Source organism: Macaca mulatta, chromosome 16 (assembly GCF_049350105.2).
Source record: "Macaca mulatta isolate MMU2019108-1 chromosome 16, T2T-MMU8v2.0, whole genome shotgun sequence".
NCBI classification, from domain to species: Eukaryota; Metazoa; Chordata; class Mammalia; order Primates; family Cercopithecidae; genus Macaca; species Macaca mulatta.
The window spans coordinates 6204127-6222139 of NC_133421.1; the positions used below are offsets into that span (position 1 = coordinate 6204127).

General features: G+C 50.4%; 1 protein-coding gene across 10 annotated transcripts in view; it reads right to left on the bottom strand.

Moving 5' to 3' along the window:
• Positions 1–1415: 1415 nt before the first annotated feature.
• PELP1 (proline, glutamate and leucine rich protein 1) overlaps positions 1416–18013 on the bottom strand; it is a 30245-nt gene continuing 13647 nt past the window's right edge. The window contains exons 4-20 of one of the 10 annotated variants that reach the window (XM_077968522.1): positions 16071–16072; positions 13420–13497; positions 13189–13338; positions 12895–12966; positions 6752–6811; positions 6359–6509; positions 6038–6164; positions 5799–5886; positions 5286–5374; positions 5090–5206; positions 4830–4977; positions 4535–4694; positions 3641–3696; positions 3265–3471; positions 2149–3180; positions 1726–1917; positions 1416–1565 (exon numbers count right to left, since the gene is read on the bottom strand). In XM_077968522.1, coding sequence (XP_077824648.1) covers positions 1473–1565; positions 1726–1917; positions 2149–3180; positions 3265–3471; positions 3641–3696; positions 4535–4694; positions 4830–4977; positions 5090–5206; positions 5286–5374; positions 5799–5886; positions 6038–6164; positions 6359–6509; positions 6752–6811; positions 12895–12966; positions 13189–13338; positions 13420–13494 — 2817 coding nt within the window. In that variant the 5' untranslated portion in view covers positions 13495–13497; positions 16071–16072 and the 3' untranslated portion in view covers positions 1416–1472. 10 annotated transcript variants of the gene reach the window in all.

An 18013-nucleotide genomic window follows, 5' to 3' on the forward strand; every position in this document is an offset into this window, starting at 1 on the left:
GATTAGACAGATACATGGTATAATAGAGATACGTCTACATGTAGACATGCAGTTTATAGGGATAAAAGTTAACATGACTAAATGTTAATTGGCAAATCTAGGCAAAGGTTATCTATTGTACTGTTCTCACTTTTCTGCTTGAAATTTTTCGAAATAACAAGTTGAGGGGTAACTTTTTAAAATCCTACTGAAGTTTCCAAAAATTAGCTCAAATGCCACCTCCTCAAAGGGCTCTTTAAGATAAATGTTGGGAAAAATGACTCCCTCTTCTGCATCGCAAAGGCACTTTACCTATGTTCATGATTCAATTGACTGAGTAAAAAAATCACGGGGCCCCTAGTTCAAGCCCACACCTTTGTACCCTCTCACAGACACATCTCTCGGTTCATCCTCACACATCCATCCCAGCAAGGCCTAGAACAGGATTACTGCTTAAAGAAAACAGATACTGGGATGGCCGGGTGCAGTGGTTCACACCTGTAATCCCAGCACTTTGGGAGGCCGAGGCAGGTGGATCATGAGCTCAGGAGTTCAAGACCAGCCTGACCAACATGGTGAAACCTCATCTCCACTAAAAATACAAAAATTAGCCGGGTGGTGGCGGGCGCCTGTAATCCCAGCTACTTATTAGAAGGCTGAAGCAGAGAACTGCTTGGACCCAGGGGGCGGAGGTTGCAGTGAGCCGATATCACGCCCACCGCACTCCAGCCTGGGCGCCAGAGCAAGAGTCTATCTCAAAAAAAGAAAAAAGATAACACACTGGGTGGGGAATGTCCACACCTCAAGAGTGAGCAGGAAGGCCTGGGGTGAGCTTATCAAACTCCTGCCAGGCAGTTGTGGGGGAAACCGTCATGAGGACCAGCCCCAAAACAGCTCATTCCCAACATACTCACTACGGACGTCCTTTTATCTTGGAGTAAGGTCCAAATTTCCCAGAATTCAATGACTGAACTGCTCCACACCTTTTCCTAATTTTCTAAACTTCCATAGGCTGAGCAATCACTCAGCCTGCCCTTTCAGACCAAGGGGCCGTATGTGTTTGAGCACGCACACATGTGGGTATGTGTGTGTTGACACAGGTCCACTCACTAGGAGACTTAATCCCATACATTCTCCACACGTTTCCCACCCCGAATACAAACACGAAAGCAGGGCTGTCTCTATAACTCCTCATTCTCAACCCTACACACAATTCTGCACGTTTAGCATCCAGCCAGAAACCTACAATTCTGACACCATTGTGCTGAGTGACGGGACAGTCCATTACCCCCATATGTCAATGGTTCCTCTCTGGATCATTGACAAGAGGACAGCTATGGAGACATCTGGGGAATACTATGGATACCCTGAAAAGCCCAGCAGACACCTGAGCTTCTGGCTGGGGACCCAGGTGTGGCAAAAGGCAGAAGCAGTGGTCGCTATCTAAGGACATAAAACTTTATTGGAAACAAAGAGTGGGGTGCAGAAGATGGCTAGGAGTCAGGCTCTGTGGGAGGCGGTGGCTTCTCATCATCAGGGGGACAATCGATGAAGTCGGCCAGCATGGCAGCTGTGTCATCCTGCTCCTTTTAGGCACAAAGATACAAGATTCAGAATAGTCATACACACACACACAGAAGAATGATTCAGGCTGGGCAAACGTCTCCTAAGATAAGCGGCTGCCACCCACTCTCCCGGCAGCCCCACCTTCTCACCCAAGGTGCCTTCCCTGCCTGGCCCTCTCACCTTTTCCTGGAGAGCTTCAGCCTCTGTCTCTGTCTCCATCTCTTCCTCTGCAGGTGTCTCTGGTGGGGGCTGTACCCTGTCACCCCCATCCTCAGTTCCCTCTTCCAGCAGGGTTGGGGGAGCAGAGGGCTCTTCTTCAACAAGCTCTTGGGGAGGGGGGCCTGCCGAGGGGCTCCCCTCTTCCCTCTCCACCTCTCCCTGGGAGGGGAGCACTTCAGGGGCCAGGGTGGGAGCTGTGTCAGCCCCATGCTCCTCCTCTGCCCCTGGCTCCTCCACTTCCAACAGCAGCCCGGGTTCTGGTTCTGGCTCAGGCTGCACCTTTGGGGGAGACTCAGGGGGAGGCAGAGCTGGAGGCAGGGTTGGGGGTGGAGGTCCACCTTCTTCTACCTCCCCTCCTGCTGTGCCAAACTCCAGCTCTTCCACCTCTTCCAATTCTTCTTCCTCCTCCTCATCCTCCTCCTCTTCTTCTTCCTCTAACTCACCTTCTTCTTCCTCAAACTCTTCTTCAAACTCTTCTTCTTCCTCTTCTTCCTCTTCAAAATATTCCTCTTCATCCTCTTCCTCTTCCTCAAAGTCTTCTTCCTCTTCCTCTTCTTCCTCTTCTTCTTCTTCCTCTTCTTCCTCTTCCTCCTCCTCTTCATCACTGCTGTTGATATTAATAACCGTCAAATCCTCTTCCAGGGCTGGGGGTCCACCCCCACCAGGAGTCCCTTCAGGGACCAACTGGGGTGGAGGGAGCGTCACAGGACCAGGAACAGGCGGGGGCGGAGGTGGGGGTGGCGGGAGAGGCCCTGGGGCTGCAGGAAGTTCTTCAGGCTCCTCCTTGGCTGGCACAGGAGGGGAGGCTGTTGGTGGCCCAGTGGGGGCTATAGGGGGTGGTGTGGCACCTGAGGGTGGTGGGGGTGGCAGGGGGGGAAGCCCCTCGGGCACGATCACCACGCTGTCATCAGAGTCACTTTCCAAGGAGATCTCCACATCAGATGCCTCCTCCTTATCATAGTGGACAAATGCTGGTCTGGGCACTCTCCCCCCAAAAGTTTCATCTGGGGGTATAGTAGGTGGGGGAGTCCCACTAGGGGCAAGGATGGGGTCCTCATTTGAGCCTGACCGGTGGTTCTCGGGGCCAGGAAGAAGCCGGGGAGGGACAGACACTAGGCCTGAGACAGAAAGGCCTAGGTGGTTGGCTGTGGTGGGAGGTCCAGGGCGTGCCGAGGGCACAGGGCCTGCTGAAGGCATGGGTCCTGCTGAGGGCATGGGCCCTGCTGAGGGCATAGGGCCCACTGAGGGCATGGGGCCCGGAGGATGGAAGGGTGGGGCCCTGAAGGGCGATGGGGCCTCAGGAGGGGGAACTGGAGCAGGTGTGGGGCAGGTGGGGCCCATGGGCTGCAGGGGAGGAACCCGGGGGTGGGTCAGAGCAGCACAGGTCACCAGTGCTTCTGAGCAGAAAGAGGAGACCTGAGGAAAGAAGAAAGGGCAAGTGTGAGCACCAGGAAACAAGAGACTCCAGGAACCAAAGAGGGTTTGGCCCATCACAGTTACCTCAAGGCTATCTTCTCGCTGGCCGAGGGAGAAGGCTTGCAGGGCACAGGCAAGAGGAGGTGGGCAGCGAGGAGAAGGGGCCAGCAGCAGTGCCAGCAGCAGGCAGTAGAGTTCACGACGGCAGCGGGAGCTCGTGTACGGGGAGCTGCCTAGGACCTCACCCTGCTGGACACCCATGACCAGGGGGAGGACCAGATCATGCAGTCTCTGAAAAGCACAGAGCACACCTGGAAACATCCCCAAGACCACCCAACCCTTCTCCAGAGCCTACTCCCAGGTCTGAATGGACCCACCTCTGGGCCACACCCCCCAGTGTGTACAGAGCAGGGGCCCCTCCTTCCCCCATCTCCTCATTAGTGGACGAGGCTCCACTAACCCTGTGAGTCTCCTCCTTGATGAGAGGTCCACACATGAGGATGGTCCGGCTGAGGCCTGGGGAAGAAGAATGGTGTGTAAAGAGAAGGCTCCCAACAGGACTGACAGCAAGGGCTTCTGAAGCACATAGCCCAACGTGGGCATCAACTCTGCCACTGCCTATCTTGGCCAAGTCATTCAACTTCTCAACTAGAAAATGGGGATCATAAAAGTACCTCTACAGTATAGGGCCACTGACAGTATTTAATTGAGACAACGTAAGTAAAAAATTATAAATTTTATAATTTTGCATTTATATATTTGGGGACAATCAGTTCTCCCCTTCCCATGGGATAGGGTGGCAGGCAGTGAGATATATGGGACTCAGAGGAAAGTCATCCATTAACTGCACAGTATCCGACTAGTAACCTCTGTAGACAGGTCAGTGGTTATGGTGAGAGCAGGGAGCTCCTCCAGGCAGCCTACCCTACGGAGAATGTCGACTTCACAGGGAGGAGGCTTCCCCACGTGCTAGAACTCTGCCCGATAGAAAGTGGATGCACCAAGAATGTGCTGAACGCAGGACGAAGCAGAGGCCTTGGAGGGGCAGTGTCAGCTACCAGAGTCCCCGGTCTAACCGCAGGACCTGAGGCCGCCTGCAGCCCTGGCAACAGGGCAGCTGCTTGGGCGCCTCCTCCTGGCCTCTCTGCAGGCTTCTGCCCGGCTCTGCATTTTACAGGCACCTTCCCCTTCACCCGCTGTTTGGGCGATCACTTATCACGGTGGACAAAGGCTGGTCTGGGCACTCTCCCCCAGAAAGTTTCATCTAGGGGTATAGTAGGTGGGGGAGTCCCACTAGGGGCAAGGATGGGGTCCCATTTGAGCCCCAGTGGTCCAGGGCACAGACCTCACCCACCTTTGAGTGCAGCCGCACACACATCACTGTTGGCATTGCTATCCCCTTTCCGGTGGCTTGGCGGGGCCATAGCTTCCCCCACATCCAGCTTTAGCTTCTTGGGGGCGCTGGGCTTCCCAGTCTGCAAACTCCCATCAGGGCTCCCCCGCGGGCTACGCAGCTGGTGGCAGAGGAAACATAAATCACATCCACAGGCAAACAAGAAGGCAGGACAGCCGCAGTAGACAGTGCTGAGCAGGCACATTTGGTCAAAGGGCACAGGATGAGTCCTGAGATGGAGCCGAGGCCTCCTCACCTTAAGGGCATCAGCTGGCGGTGAGATGTCACTGAGCAGGTGGGTGAGCAGGGCCTCTCCAGAGGCTCCTCCCTGAAGCATTCCCGCCGAGGCCCCACAAACCTGCACCCACAGCTCTAACACCGCGTACACCTTGGTCCGAACCGTGCTGTGCCATGAGCAAAGAGGACGGATATGAATGGAGTGTCAACATGCCAGAAGCCGCAGCCCACCTGCACCCCTCACCCCCTCTCATCTTTATTCCCTTCCTGGATGGTCACCTGTAAGGCCTCTCCTGGCCGGGAGAGAGGGAATCTCTACCGATGCTCCAGGAATTGAGGACCTGGGGAAGCAGGCGGCTGATCAGGATCCCAAAGCGCAAGAGCCGGCTTCCACATCTGGGGCAGAGAAGGAACAGTGACCCTTGTTTCTGGCACGCCCCCATCCCTTCACCACAGCCAGCCCAATCCCACTCACGCGAGGATGAGTGCAGACAGCAGGTCCAAGGCCTCAAGGTGGATAGAGGGCAGCAGCAGCAGCCGCAGGGGACCATCTCCATGCAAGCTCTGGAGAAAAAAGTGGCAAAGACAGAGTAGGGGAAGAAAGTGAGAGCCAGAGACAGAAACAGGGACAGACTATTTACATATGTACACATAGGTAAGAAACCTACCCCCGATCTCAACTCTCCCAACAAAATCAAACCCCTATCCTCTAAAACAGACCCTGGATGGAAGGTAAGAAGGATAGCTGGGCCTCTCAGCAATGACTCAGCTGATCCCCAAATTCACCCTCCCCCAAGGAAGCATTTGCTACACTCTGACAGTGTGCACCTGTGTTGGGACACACAGAGTAACAATATTTGGACAAAAGTAGGAAGCTGTCTGGGACGATCCAGGATGACACTGTTTGGGGAGACTCAGGTCCCCAGTACTTTCCTGGTTGCCTGGTGTCCTGAGCAAGGGCTGTGAAGAGATGACAAATCCCACTTACAATATTCTTGCTACTGACGCTGAGGGTCCGGCAGATAAAATCCAGGATTTCCTGCACAGGGACGGACACGGGAGCTCCAAACTCAGAGCTAAAGAGAATAGGAGCAGGGAGACCCTCAGAGCAGGCTCCCTGGTATAACTCCCACACCCACCTTCATCTCCTTTCTCATGATGAAGGTGACACTCTCTCATCAACCCCTCCTGCTCCATGCCTCCGCTCCCTCCAACACCCCCACACACCTGAGCATGAGCCCTAGGCAGCGGGCCAGTCCCGAAAACCTCTGCCGAAGCCGGAGAAGGACATGGGCATCGCCATCTTCTGAGGACAGCAGCATCTCCACCCCAGGGCCTTCGTTCTGCACAGGAGCTGGGCAGAAGCACAACTACCCTGTACCCTGTCTTTCTTCCATCCCCTCCTCTGTCATTTCTGGTGGACAACCTGCCTGTATTCTAACCCATTATCCCCAAAAACCAACTGCCCCTTGTCTCTGGGCTCCCTCCCGTTCCTTCCTGCCACACTTCCTCAGCATTGTTGCACTGACTAGCAGCCCTGGTCCCTACCGGTCTCTGCTCCCTCATACAGGGCCCCCAGCAGGGTGTGTAGTGAGGCCAGCAGACTGTGTAGCTCCTGCTCCCAGCTCTCAGTGTGCTTCAGGCCTTGGGAAAAGCCAGCCCCTAACGAGGGCAGCCGGGAATAACACTCACAGGCCAACTGCGGGACAAAGGACAAAAACCTGGTCAGATGGGGATCCAGCCCAGCCACAGAACCCCCAGCCCCACTAATGCCCAAAAGAGATGGAGATCAGAGAGCTCTGAGGGAAACCTGAGATGGGACAATGAGGCCAAAGGACCCAGATGGGTACATGAAGGCAGGACAGAAAAGCTGAGGAGGAGCAGCAAAAGACACTCCAGACTCAGATCCCCGGGCTCTCCCTCTCCCTCCCTGCCCTTTACCTGTTGGAGCTGAGGGCTCAAGGCATCCACCCTAGACAGAAAAAATGAGGCCAGCTTGCCCTGGATGTGGAGGGAAAAAGGAAGAGGCCGGTGAGCCAGCTCTGAGAGCCAGAGATGTACACCCCATCTGTTCCCAGCAGCAGACTCTAAGCCCAGGTCTTGTTTTTCCTGTAGACACAAGAAGCAAAGCCCTCTATGGGGCATCAACACCGGGCACGGACATGCTTTCAAGGTAGAAAGACTCCTCAACGCCAGCTCTGGTCCTCGGCTTCCTGCCTGCAGGGAAAGGCGTCTGGCCCTGTCCCACAGACAACTGGGCTTCCTCCTTGACAGTTTTTGCAAAAATTTTCCCTCAAGTCAAAAGGACCTAGTACTAAAAAACAATCTCCACACTCCAACTCTCTACCAGCTCACACACAAAAATGAGGGTCCAAGCTGGAAGTTAAGACACTAACCAGAGGTACGAGGGCAGGACAAGGTCAAAAAAGAAGGCTGGCTGCTAGAGCAGAAGTAAGGCAGCAAGTCTCGGGGTAGCGATCTGTCATTCAGCACTTTCTCCGCGTGCTGTGTGAAGGTGCTAGGGCAGGAATGTCTAACCTGAGAACCACAATTTAGTTGGGTATACAATCAAAGGGGCCTGTGAACATGGATGGGGAAAAAAATTACTCCCACTAACCTATTTGTGAAATGTAGTGTTTTCTTTACTTATAAATGCAGACAAATAGCCACAGTAGTATCAGCAATACCTGTGACTGTCAGTAATAGAATCATTTTCATGTCACATTATAATTGTAACACATCCTGAAATATCATTCACATGAATCACTAATTTGCAATTACAGTTGATGTAAGACCTGCTCCTAGATCTTATTACTTAACATGTCAATAAAAAAGCACAGGCTGGGTGCAGTAGCTCACACCTGTAATCCAGGCACTTTGGGAGACCAAGGCAGGCGGATCACTGGAGCCAAGGAGTTTGAAACCAGTCTGGGCAACATGAAGAAACCCTATCTCTACTAAAAATACAAAAACTTAGTCAGGTGTGGTGGCATATGCCTGTAGTCCCAGTTACTTGGGAGGCTGAGGTGGGAGGACCGCCCAAGCCCAGAACCGAGATCACGCCAGTCAGTGTACTCCAGCCTGGGTGATGAGAGTGAGACCCTGTCTCAAAAAGAAAAAAAAAAGGCCGGGCGTGGTGGCTCATAGCTGAAATCCTGGCACTTTGGGAGACTGAGGTGGGTAGATCACGAGGTCAGGAGTTCACGACCAGCCTGGCCAACATGGTGAAACCCCGTCTCTACTAAAAATACAAAAATTAGTTGGGCACGGTGGCAGGCACCTGTAATCCCAGCTACTTGGGAGGCAGAATTGCTTGAACCCAGGAGGCAGAAGGTGCAGTGAGCCGAGATCATGCCACTGCACTCCGGCCTGGGTGACAGAGCAAGACTCCTTCTCGGGGGAAAAAAAAAAAAAAAGAGTAAGGCAATAAGACAAGCATACAGAAAAACAAGAATCTGGAGCCAACACTGGCAACACAGAGAGAAGGGGAAAAGAGCAGACTCACGTTTTCCCCGAGACATCCTGGTGGCGCACACCTGTACCCTAGCTACTTGGGAGACTGACACGGGAGGATCACTTGAGCCCAGGAGTTCAAGGTTACAGTGAGCTACAATCTTTTTTTTTTTTTTTTTTTTTTTTTTTTTTTTTTTTTTTTGAGACGGAGTCTCGCTCTGTCCCCTAGGCTGGAGTGCAGTGGCCGGATCTCAGCTCACTGCAAGCTCCGCCCCCCGGGTTTACGCCATTCTCCTGCCTCAGCCTCCCGAGTAGCTGGGACTACAGGCGCCCGCCACATTGCCCGGCTAGTTTTTTGTATTTTTTAGTAGAGGCGGGGTTTCACCGTGTTAGCCAGGATGGTCTCGATCTCCTGACCTCGTGATCCGCCCGTCTCGGCCTCCCAAAGTGCTGGGATTACAGGCTTGAGCCACCGCGCCCGGCCGAGCTACAATCTTAACACTGTGCTCCTGGGTCACAGAGCGAGACCCTATCTCCAAAAAAGGCTCAAAAAGCTGGGCTGAGGCCAACAGAAGTCTGCTTATGTGACTGCAATAAAGCAGTGTACGGTGAAGTGACACGGCTCTAACCACAGGTCTGCCCTGGCTGACTCACAAAGCAAACCAAAGTGATGGCTCCCTTGGAACAGTTCACCCAAAATGCGCACACCCAGAGCACGTCCTGGGGCTCTCTCAAGAGTGGCTTAGTCTCTTCCCACCCATTCCGAGGAACTGCTCATCAATGTGGCAAGCCGAAGGAAATGAGTTCAAGTCTCTGCAGGAATTGACCTCATGGACTCAGAATGCTTGATTCACATTACTTGGGAGGAGTAACCCTGAGCTTGGAGTCTGCAATTACCCTGAGAGTATCTGGGGAATGTAACAGAAAACACACAGAAATGTAACAGAAAACACACTTCAAAACGGCAATTACCAGTTTCCCTAAGTACTAGTCTGCTAGACTGTCCAAGTGCAAATGGCCCCTGCAGCCTCTGCATAACAGATTCTTATCTGAAGTGCTGGCAACCGACAAAGCCAAATCCTCCACACCCTCAACAGAGGGAAGTTCTACAGATGACCTTTTTTTTTTTTTTTTTGAGACAGGGTCTCACTCTGTCACCCAGGCTTGAGTGCGGTGCCACGGCTCACTGTTTTGTTTTTTTTTTTTTTTGAGACAGGATCTCACTCTGTTACCCAGGCTACAGTGCAGTGCCACGATCTCCGCTCACTGCAACCTCCGCCTCCCAGCTTCAGGGGATCTCCTGCCTCAAAGCTCTGAGTAACTGGAACCACAGGCGCGCACCACCAAACCCAGCTAATTGTTTTGTATTTTTGGTAGAGGTAGGGTTTCACCATGTAGGCCAGGCTGGTCTCAAACTCCTGGCAGATGACACTTGATTCTTAGGGAAATAAAGGTAGACACTCCCTGCAAGGACACAGGAACATTTGTTTGTTTGGAAAGGGTACTCAAAATGCAGGCCTTAAGTTCGATGGTCTGACGAAAGGTTGTGAATTATAGATAAATTCTCCTGACTACTCACACTGAAACTAAAAAAGCAACAGCAAAAGAACACTTAGCATTCTAGTCTTCTTAACTCTTACTATTCACACTTCTACCCGGTAAGTAACATTCAATTTCCCCTTTCATGGGGGGATGCAGGTAGATAAAGGTAATACCGAGCAAAGCTGAATCAAAATACTTTTGCAGTAAAACCAAACCTTTGTTCAGGGACAAACTGTGGGCCTGTGTCATTTGAGAGGTTAACTTACAGAACATTTGACAAGATAACCAATTTTTACTAAACCTAGTAAAACCTCAGTAAATAACCTCTGCTAAACTTTAACAAAATCGATAAGTCACTCCAAATACCTTCTTGACAAAAAGTCCCACCCTGCCTACCCAAAGAGTCTATGAGCTGTGATGAGTGGCGTTCGCATGAAAACAAGGAACCAGCAAGGACACAACCCCGTGCTCACTCAGAACCAGCATCTGCTCAGGCACTTTTCAGATACTGCGAGTAACCAGTTACTAAAGCCACAGCAGGTACCACTCCCTGATCACAGCGCTCAGGCCAGTGGAACTCTGACTCACAGTCCTTCCCAGGCCAGCAAGCTACACAGCCACTAACAATTGGTTAGAGCTGCTATCTGCCCCGGTTTTACAATGACCAGATAATACAACCTTTGCTTACGTCACTTAAGTCCCTCTCCGCTCGCTGGTTTTCTCCTCTGTAAAATGCAATGATACCAATTCCACAGAATAATTACAATGATAAAATGAGACAACACATCTTACACACTCAGGAGAGTGAATGGCAGTGGGCACCCACTAGACCAGTTCCCTTTCCCTCCAAGAGCTTACTTTCTTTCTTTGGTCACAGAACCACATTAATCTCACTTTCTTTTTTTTAGTTTTTGGAGACAGAGTCTCGCTCTGCCACCCAGGCTGGAGTACAGTGGCATGATTTCGGCTCACTGCAACCTCCGCCTCCTGGGTCCAAGCAATTCTCCTGCCTCAGCCTCCCGAGCAGCTGGGACTACAGGCACACACCGCCACGCCCGGCTAATTTTTTGTATTTTAGTAGAGGCGAGGTTTCACTGTGTTGCCCAGGCTGGTCTCGAACTCCTGAGCTCATGCAATCCACCTGCCTTGGCCTCCCAAAGTGGTGGGATTACAGGCGTGAGCCACCACGCCCAGCCTCATAACCTCTTTCAAGACAACTTGAATAGCAAACTCCCCCTTGACTAACAGCCAATACAGTTAACTCCACCAGTTAAACAAAAAAATTACTAATTTGCCACAAATTCCAGCTCTCTAGAGATTTGTGCTTCCATCTTAGTAAGCAGGTGTCCAATCGTTTATCAAACCAATGGTGAATATAACAAAATAAGAGAGAACATTTAATCTACAGGGAACACCTACTTGTTCTTAAGTACAGTTGGCATCCAATTATACCGCAAACAACAAATGTGCCAATTACAAATGGCCCTTTAACTGTGACTGCTTCAGTAGAATCTATAATCCATTCATGTATGTTATTGCATCTCCTTAAAAACAAAACTGTAATTCCTCTCCTGACCTCCTCCATCATCTGACCCACACAGACCCTGTTTGTACAGTTACCTTGTATGCGTCATGACAACTGGCAGGAAGGGGTCAGGAAGTGACAGAGGGAGTTTAAACAGGAATATATGCAGAAAGAAGTGTTGGGGCAATTGTCCTAGGGAAGTGATGGGTCAGGAAGCATTCCCAGAGAAAATTACAAGATCTTCAAAAATAAAGTAAAGGCTGGGTGCGCAGGTGCCTCATGCCTATAATCCCAACACTTTGGGAGGCTGAGGCAGGAGGATCACATGGGGCCAGGAGTTCAAGACCAGCCTGGTCAACATGGTGATACCTTGTCTCTACTAAAAACACAAAAATTAGCTGGGCGTGGTGGCATACGTCGGTAAGCCCAGCTACTCGCATACATCTGTAATCCCAGCTACTCAGAGGCTAAGGCACGAAAATCACTTGGAACCCGAGGGGTGGAACTTGCAGTAAGCCGAGATCACGCCACTGCACTCCAGTCTGGGCAACAGAGACTCTCTCTCAAAATAAAAATAAAATGGCCGGGTGCAGTAGCTAATGCCTGTAATCCCAGCACTTTGGGAAGCCAAGGCAGGCGGATCACAAGGTCAAGAGATCGAGACCATCCTGGCCAACATGGTGAAACCCCGTCTATACTAAAAATACAAAAATTAGCTGGGCGTGGTGGTATGCACCTGTAGTCCCAGCTACTGGGGAGGCCGAGGAAGGAGAATTGCTTGAACCCAGGAGGAGGAGGTTGCAGTGAGCCAAAATCACACCACTGCACTCCAGCCTGGCGACAGAGTGAGACTCCGTCTCAAAAAAAAAATAATAAAGATATGATGTGAAGATTAAAAACTAAAAAAAGATTTTAAAAAAGGAATAAAGTAAGATAGAAAGGGGGCCAGGCACACTGGCTCACACCTATAATCCCAGCACTTTGGGAAGCTGAGGGAAGAGGATCACTTGAGGTCAGGAGTTCAAGACCAGCCTGGGTAACATAGCGAGACTTCCTACAAAAAAATTAATAATTAGCTGGGTGTGGTGGCACACGCCTTAGTCCCAGCTACTTGGGAGGCCGAGGTGGGAGAATTGCTTGAGCCCAGGAGGTCAAGGCTACAGTGAGCCAAGTGTGTGCCACTGCACCCCAGCCTGGGCAACAGAGTAAGACCTTGTCTCAAAAAAAAGACAGGATGGTAGAAAAGTGGGCAGGGCATTTTAAGAGATACAGAAAAGGCAAGGCAGAAAAAGGAAGGAGCCCATGGTTTAGAGTCTGGCTTAGGCATCAAGCAGATACAGGTTCCAATGCCTGCTGATCTCAGGCAAGGTTCTTGATTCCAATTTCTCTGGAAGAATGAGGATTCAGTGAGATGAGTGCTACAATGTGGTAGAAGTGTAGCTGTGGAGATTGGTCACTTTAAAGGGTAATCAGAAGATAGGTGCTGAGGAATCTCAGGACAGGAATCTGAGGTAAGAGCTCTCAAGGCTTACACTGGTGAGGAGAGGAGTGCATAAATACTTACTTTGAGAGAACCACAAGCCCGAGGGAAATAGGTCATACAAGCCTTCATTCCTTCCAATGCTGACTGCTCACACTATAGGAAAAACAAAGTGAGAGGCCGAGAGCACCATATCACCATATTCCATCTCCCCCAGCACCCGGCAAGGGCCCTTCTCCAGAAATCACTTTTTCTCAGCCCCTCCCTCTTCTCACTTCTTCAATCCTATTCCCCAGTCATTTCCATCAACAAACTAAACAGTGTGAGAAGGTGAGGACTGTGTGGGGACATAGGGAAGGGCCCGGGGAGACATCTCACCTCTGGCCTGAGGCCCAGCAGGGAGGTGAGAAGGCCAGGGAGGTGGTTCATGGAGATATCCCGGAACAGTGCAGGCAGCTGGGCTGCGTATCGGAGGAGGTCCCTCAGGACAGCCACAGCCAGCTCCATTGTGGCAGGCGGGTCCTGGGTCTAAAGAAAAAATAGTGTCTTGTGCTTCCAGCCTCACCTCGACTGTCACCAAAGAGCAGCAGGAGGCACTGCAATACAAGCATTCTGAGAAACACCAGTTAATGTCAGCATGACCATCCAAGCCACTACCTGGCGGAAAAGAGGGCACGGAGGCATGGAGTATCCAAGAGTAACATCTCTGTCTACAGAAAGGACATGTGTTTACGTTTTACTATTAAGGGTTCTAGGGGTATCTGGGGTCCCAGGAATTTGTGTGGGGAAAAAAAGAGTAACAAAGCCATACCTTAAAGACCTGATTAACTGGAAGAGTTTTCTTTTCTTTTTTTTTTTTGAGACAGAGTCTCACTCAGTCAGGCTGGAGTGCAGTGGCGCGATCTCGGCTCACTGCAAGCTCTGCCTCCCGGGTTCACACCATTCTCCTGCCTCAGCCTCCCGGGTAGCTGGGACTACAGGCGCCCACCACCACGCCAGGCTAATTTTTTATATTTTTACTAGAGACGGGTTTTCTTCGTGTTAGCCAGGATGGTCTCAATCTCCTGACCTCGTGATCCGCCCGTCTCGGCCTCCCAAAGTGCTGGGATTACAGGTGTGGGCCACCGCGCCTGGCCGAGTTTTCTTTTCTTTTTGAGACAGGGTCTTGCTCTGTACCCCAGGATGGAATGCACTGAGGCAATCTCAGCTCACTGCAACCTCTGACTCCCGGGTTCAAGCGATTCTCATGCCTCAGCCTCCTGAGTAGCTGGGATTACACGCATGGACCATCATGCCTGGCATATTTTTGTATTTTTAGTAGAGACAGGGTTTTGCCACATTGGCCAGGCTGGTCTTGAACTCTCGGAGTCATGTGATCCGCCCACCTCAGACTCCCAAAGTGCTAGGATTATAGGCGTGAGCCACGGTGCCCAGCCCCCCCCCCTTTTTTTTTTTTCACTTTGAGACAAAGTCTCACTCTGTCACCCAGGCTAGAATGCAGAGGCGCAATCTCGGCTCACCGCAGCCCTAGAAGAATTTTCCAATGATCTCATACTAATGTTCCCTGCTAGAAAGGGAGAAGAGCACTTTTCAGACTGAAAACTAAGCCTCAGTCATAACAAAACTGCCCCACCTCTTTGAAGTTGCTACTAGCTGGCTCAAACTCACCCTGGAACTCATGGAGAAAAAAAGTTTGAATTTAAAAGGACTTCCTTAGAAAATTAATATATATCTAAGGAAAAAGCATCCAGCACATATCTCCTGCTAGACGAGAGGAGGCTATGTGTCAAAAAAAAAGAGAATACTTACGAAGCAAAAACAGGCAGGCCTACCAACGACACACAGGCCCTCATCACTGTCCAGTAATCCTACCGCATTTCTCTCTGGTTAACTCTGCTACTTAAGTTTTCTCCTCCAACTCCCAACTCGCTACTTCTCCCACCACTGTCACCTGCTTAACCTTGCTCATAACTTCACAGAAAAAACTGAAGCCCCGAGATAATTACAAGGAACTATAAAAACAGCAATTACTTTTGCACCAACCTAATAAAACAGCCTTCGCTTCCCACTCCCAAACCTCGAAATTTCATCTTCACACTATCCACTCTCTCCTGCCCTCTTCCTACCCAAAGACAGTCCCTCCACTGTGCTTTCAATACTGTCCCCTCCCTTCCTCTCAGAACCTTACACTTTCACTGGCTTTATCTCCCTTGAATTTCTAACCAGTCCCCATCACACGGACTCTTCCCACTGACATTTATACAGCTCAAGTCTCTCCCATCTTAAAAAGGCTTGTCTTTTTCATTTTATTTATTGATTGATTTTGAGATGCAGTTTCCCTCTGTAGCCCAGGCTGGAGTGCAGCGGCATGATCTTGGCTCACTGCAACCTCCGCCTCCTGGGTCCTCGTTCAAGTAATTCTCCTGCCTCAGCCTCCCTAGTAGCTGGGATTACAGGCACACACCACCATGCCCGGTTAATTTTTGTATTTTTAGTAGAGATGGGGTTACACCATGTTAGCCAGGCTGGTCTTGAACTCCTGACCTCATTATCTGCCTGCCTCAGCCTCCCAAAGTGCTGGGATCACAGGCATGAGCCACCGAAAAAGTCTTTTCTCGAGCCCATACTTCACTTGCCAAATCCCAGTAATCACCCCATTTCTCTCTCTCATCATCCATTAGAGCCCAGCATCTTGAAAGGATTTCCCATCTTCCCTCCTTCCGTTTCCCTTCTCCCATTTGCTTCTCATCCCGAGCCAGTCTGGCTTCAGCATCCACTGCTCCAGCAGAACCACTCTCACTATGGTCTTACCACCCATGCTGATAACCTGATCAACGATTCTCAGTCTGCATCTTGTCCCACCTCAGGAGGCACATACAGAAATAACTCCTCCCTCATCCCTCAAGGGGTCTTCACTTGGCCCCCTCCAGCCCACAATCCTGGTTATCTTCTTCTTGCTGTTGGCCTGTCTCAGTCTCCTTCGTAAGTTCATCTTCCTCTACCTGACCATTAAGTGTGATGTGCTTTAAAATCCAGTCCATAAAAGGACTTATTTTGATAATCTCATCCTCAGTTTCAACTGCCATCTAAACACTGAAGACTCTTCCCCCTAGTAAAAGATGCCAGGCCAGGCACGGTGGCACACACCTATAATCCCACACTTTGGGAGGCCAAGGTGGGAGGACTGCTTAAGCCCAGGAGTTTGAGACCAGCCTGGACAACATAGCAAGAACCCATCTGTACAAAAACATTTTTTTAATTACTAGTGGGTGGTGGTGTACGCCTGTAGTCTCCGCTATTGGTGGGGGCGGTGGGGGTACTGATGTCAGCACAAAATGTCAAGGCTACAGTGAGCCATAATCACAACACTATATTCCAGCCCGGGTGACAAAATGAAACCATGTCTTAAAGGAAAAAAAAGAACAAAAAAGGGCTGGGATTGGTGGCTCCTGTAATCTCTGCTATTGGTGGGGGCGGTGGGGGGTACTGATGTCAGCACGAAATGTCAAGGCTACACTGAGCCATAATCACAACACTATATTCCAGCCCGGGTGACAAAATGAAACCATGTCTTAAAGAAAAAAAAAAAGAACAAAAAAAGGGCTGGGATTGGTGGCTCCTGTAATCCCACACTTTGGAAGGCCGAGGTGGGTGGATCACCTGAGGCCAGGAATTCAAGACCAGCCTGGCCAACATGGCGAAACCCCGTCTCTACGAAAAATACAAAAATTAGCCAGGTATGGTGATGGGCGCCTGTAATCCAGCTATTAAGGAGACTGAGACAGGAAAATCGCCTGAACCTGGGAGGCGGAGGTTGCAGTGAGCCAAGACTGGGCCACTGCTCTCCAGCCTGGGCCACACAGCTAGACTCCATCTCAAAAAAAAAAAAAAAAGGGCCGGGCGCGGTGGCTCAAGCCTGTAATCCCAGCACTTTGGGAGGCCGAGACGGGCAGATCACGAGGTCAGGAGATCGAGACCATCCTGGCTAACACGGTGAAACCCCGTCTCTACTAAAAAATACAAAAAACTAGCCGGGCGAGGTGGCACGCACCTGTAGTCCCAGCTACTTGGGAGGCTGAGGCAGGAGAATCGCTTGAACCTGGGAGGCAGAGGTTGCAGTGAGCCGAGATCACGCCACTGCACTCCAGCCTGGGCGACACAGCAAGATTCCATCTCAAAAAAAAAAAAAAAAAGAAGTATCTTCAACTAGAACAGGAATCAGCAAATGATGGTCTTTGGGTGCCTGTTTTTGCATAGCCCACAAACTAAGAATGGCTTTTACATTTTAAAGGATTGGAAAACAAACAATATACAATAGAAACTATATGTGGTTCAAAAAGCATAAACACTTCCTATTTGCAAACATATACTTCACAGAAAAAGTGCTAGACTCTGAGCACCAAGAAAGCAGGGCCACGTACATCTCGCTGTCTCCCCAGAGCTTGGTACACCCCAGGCCTGCCGTATGTGCTTAGAAATGCTTGTTAAATAACTAAGTGGAGATGTTACCAAAGGATGTAAAAGTAGGGGAAAAAATTAAGACGTTAAAAGAGTAACAAGTATGACCAACCCACAACCAACCTTATACTGAACAGGAAACAGTTGAAAGCATTCCCCTTGAGAACAGGAACAAGACAAGGACGCCCACTTTCACCACTTCTATTCAATACAGTACTGGAAGTCCTAGCCAGAGCAATTAGACAAGAAAAAGAAAGAAAGGGCGTCTAGGCCAGGCGCAGTGGCTCACACCTGTAATCCTAGCACTTAGGGAGGCCAAGGCAGTCAGATCACCTGAGGTCAGGAGTTCGAGACCAGACTGGCCAACATGGCGAAACCCTATCTCTACTAAAAATACAAAAATTAGCCAGGCGGGGTGGCAGGCGCCTGAATCCTGCCTACCTGGGAGGCTGAGGCAGAAGAAATGCTTGAACCCAGGAGGCAGAGGCTGCAGTGAGACAAGACTGTGCCACTGCACTATAGCCTGGGCAACAGAATGAGAGACTCCATCTAAAAAAAAAAACCAAAACAAAAAAAAGAAGAAGAAATAAAGGACATCTAAATCGGCAGAGGAAGTCAAACTGTCGCTATTCACCAGTGATATGAACATATACCTAGAAAACCCTAAAGACTCATCCAGAAAGCTCCTAGAGCTAATAAATGAAGCCAGTGAAGGTTCAGGATACAAAATCAATGTATACACATC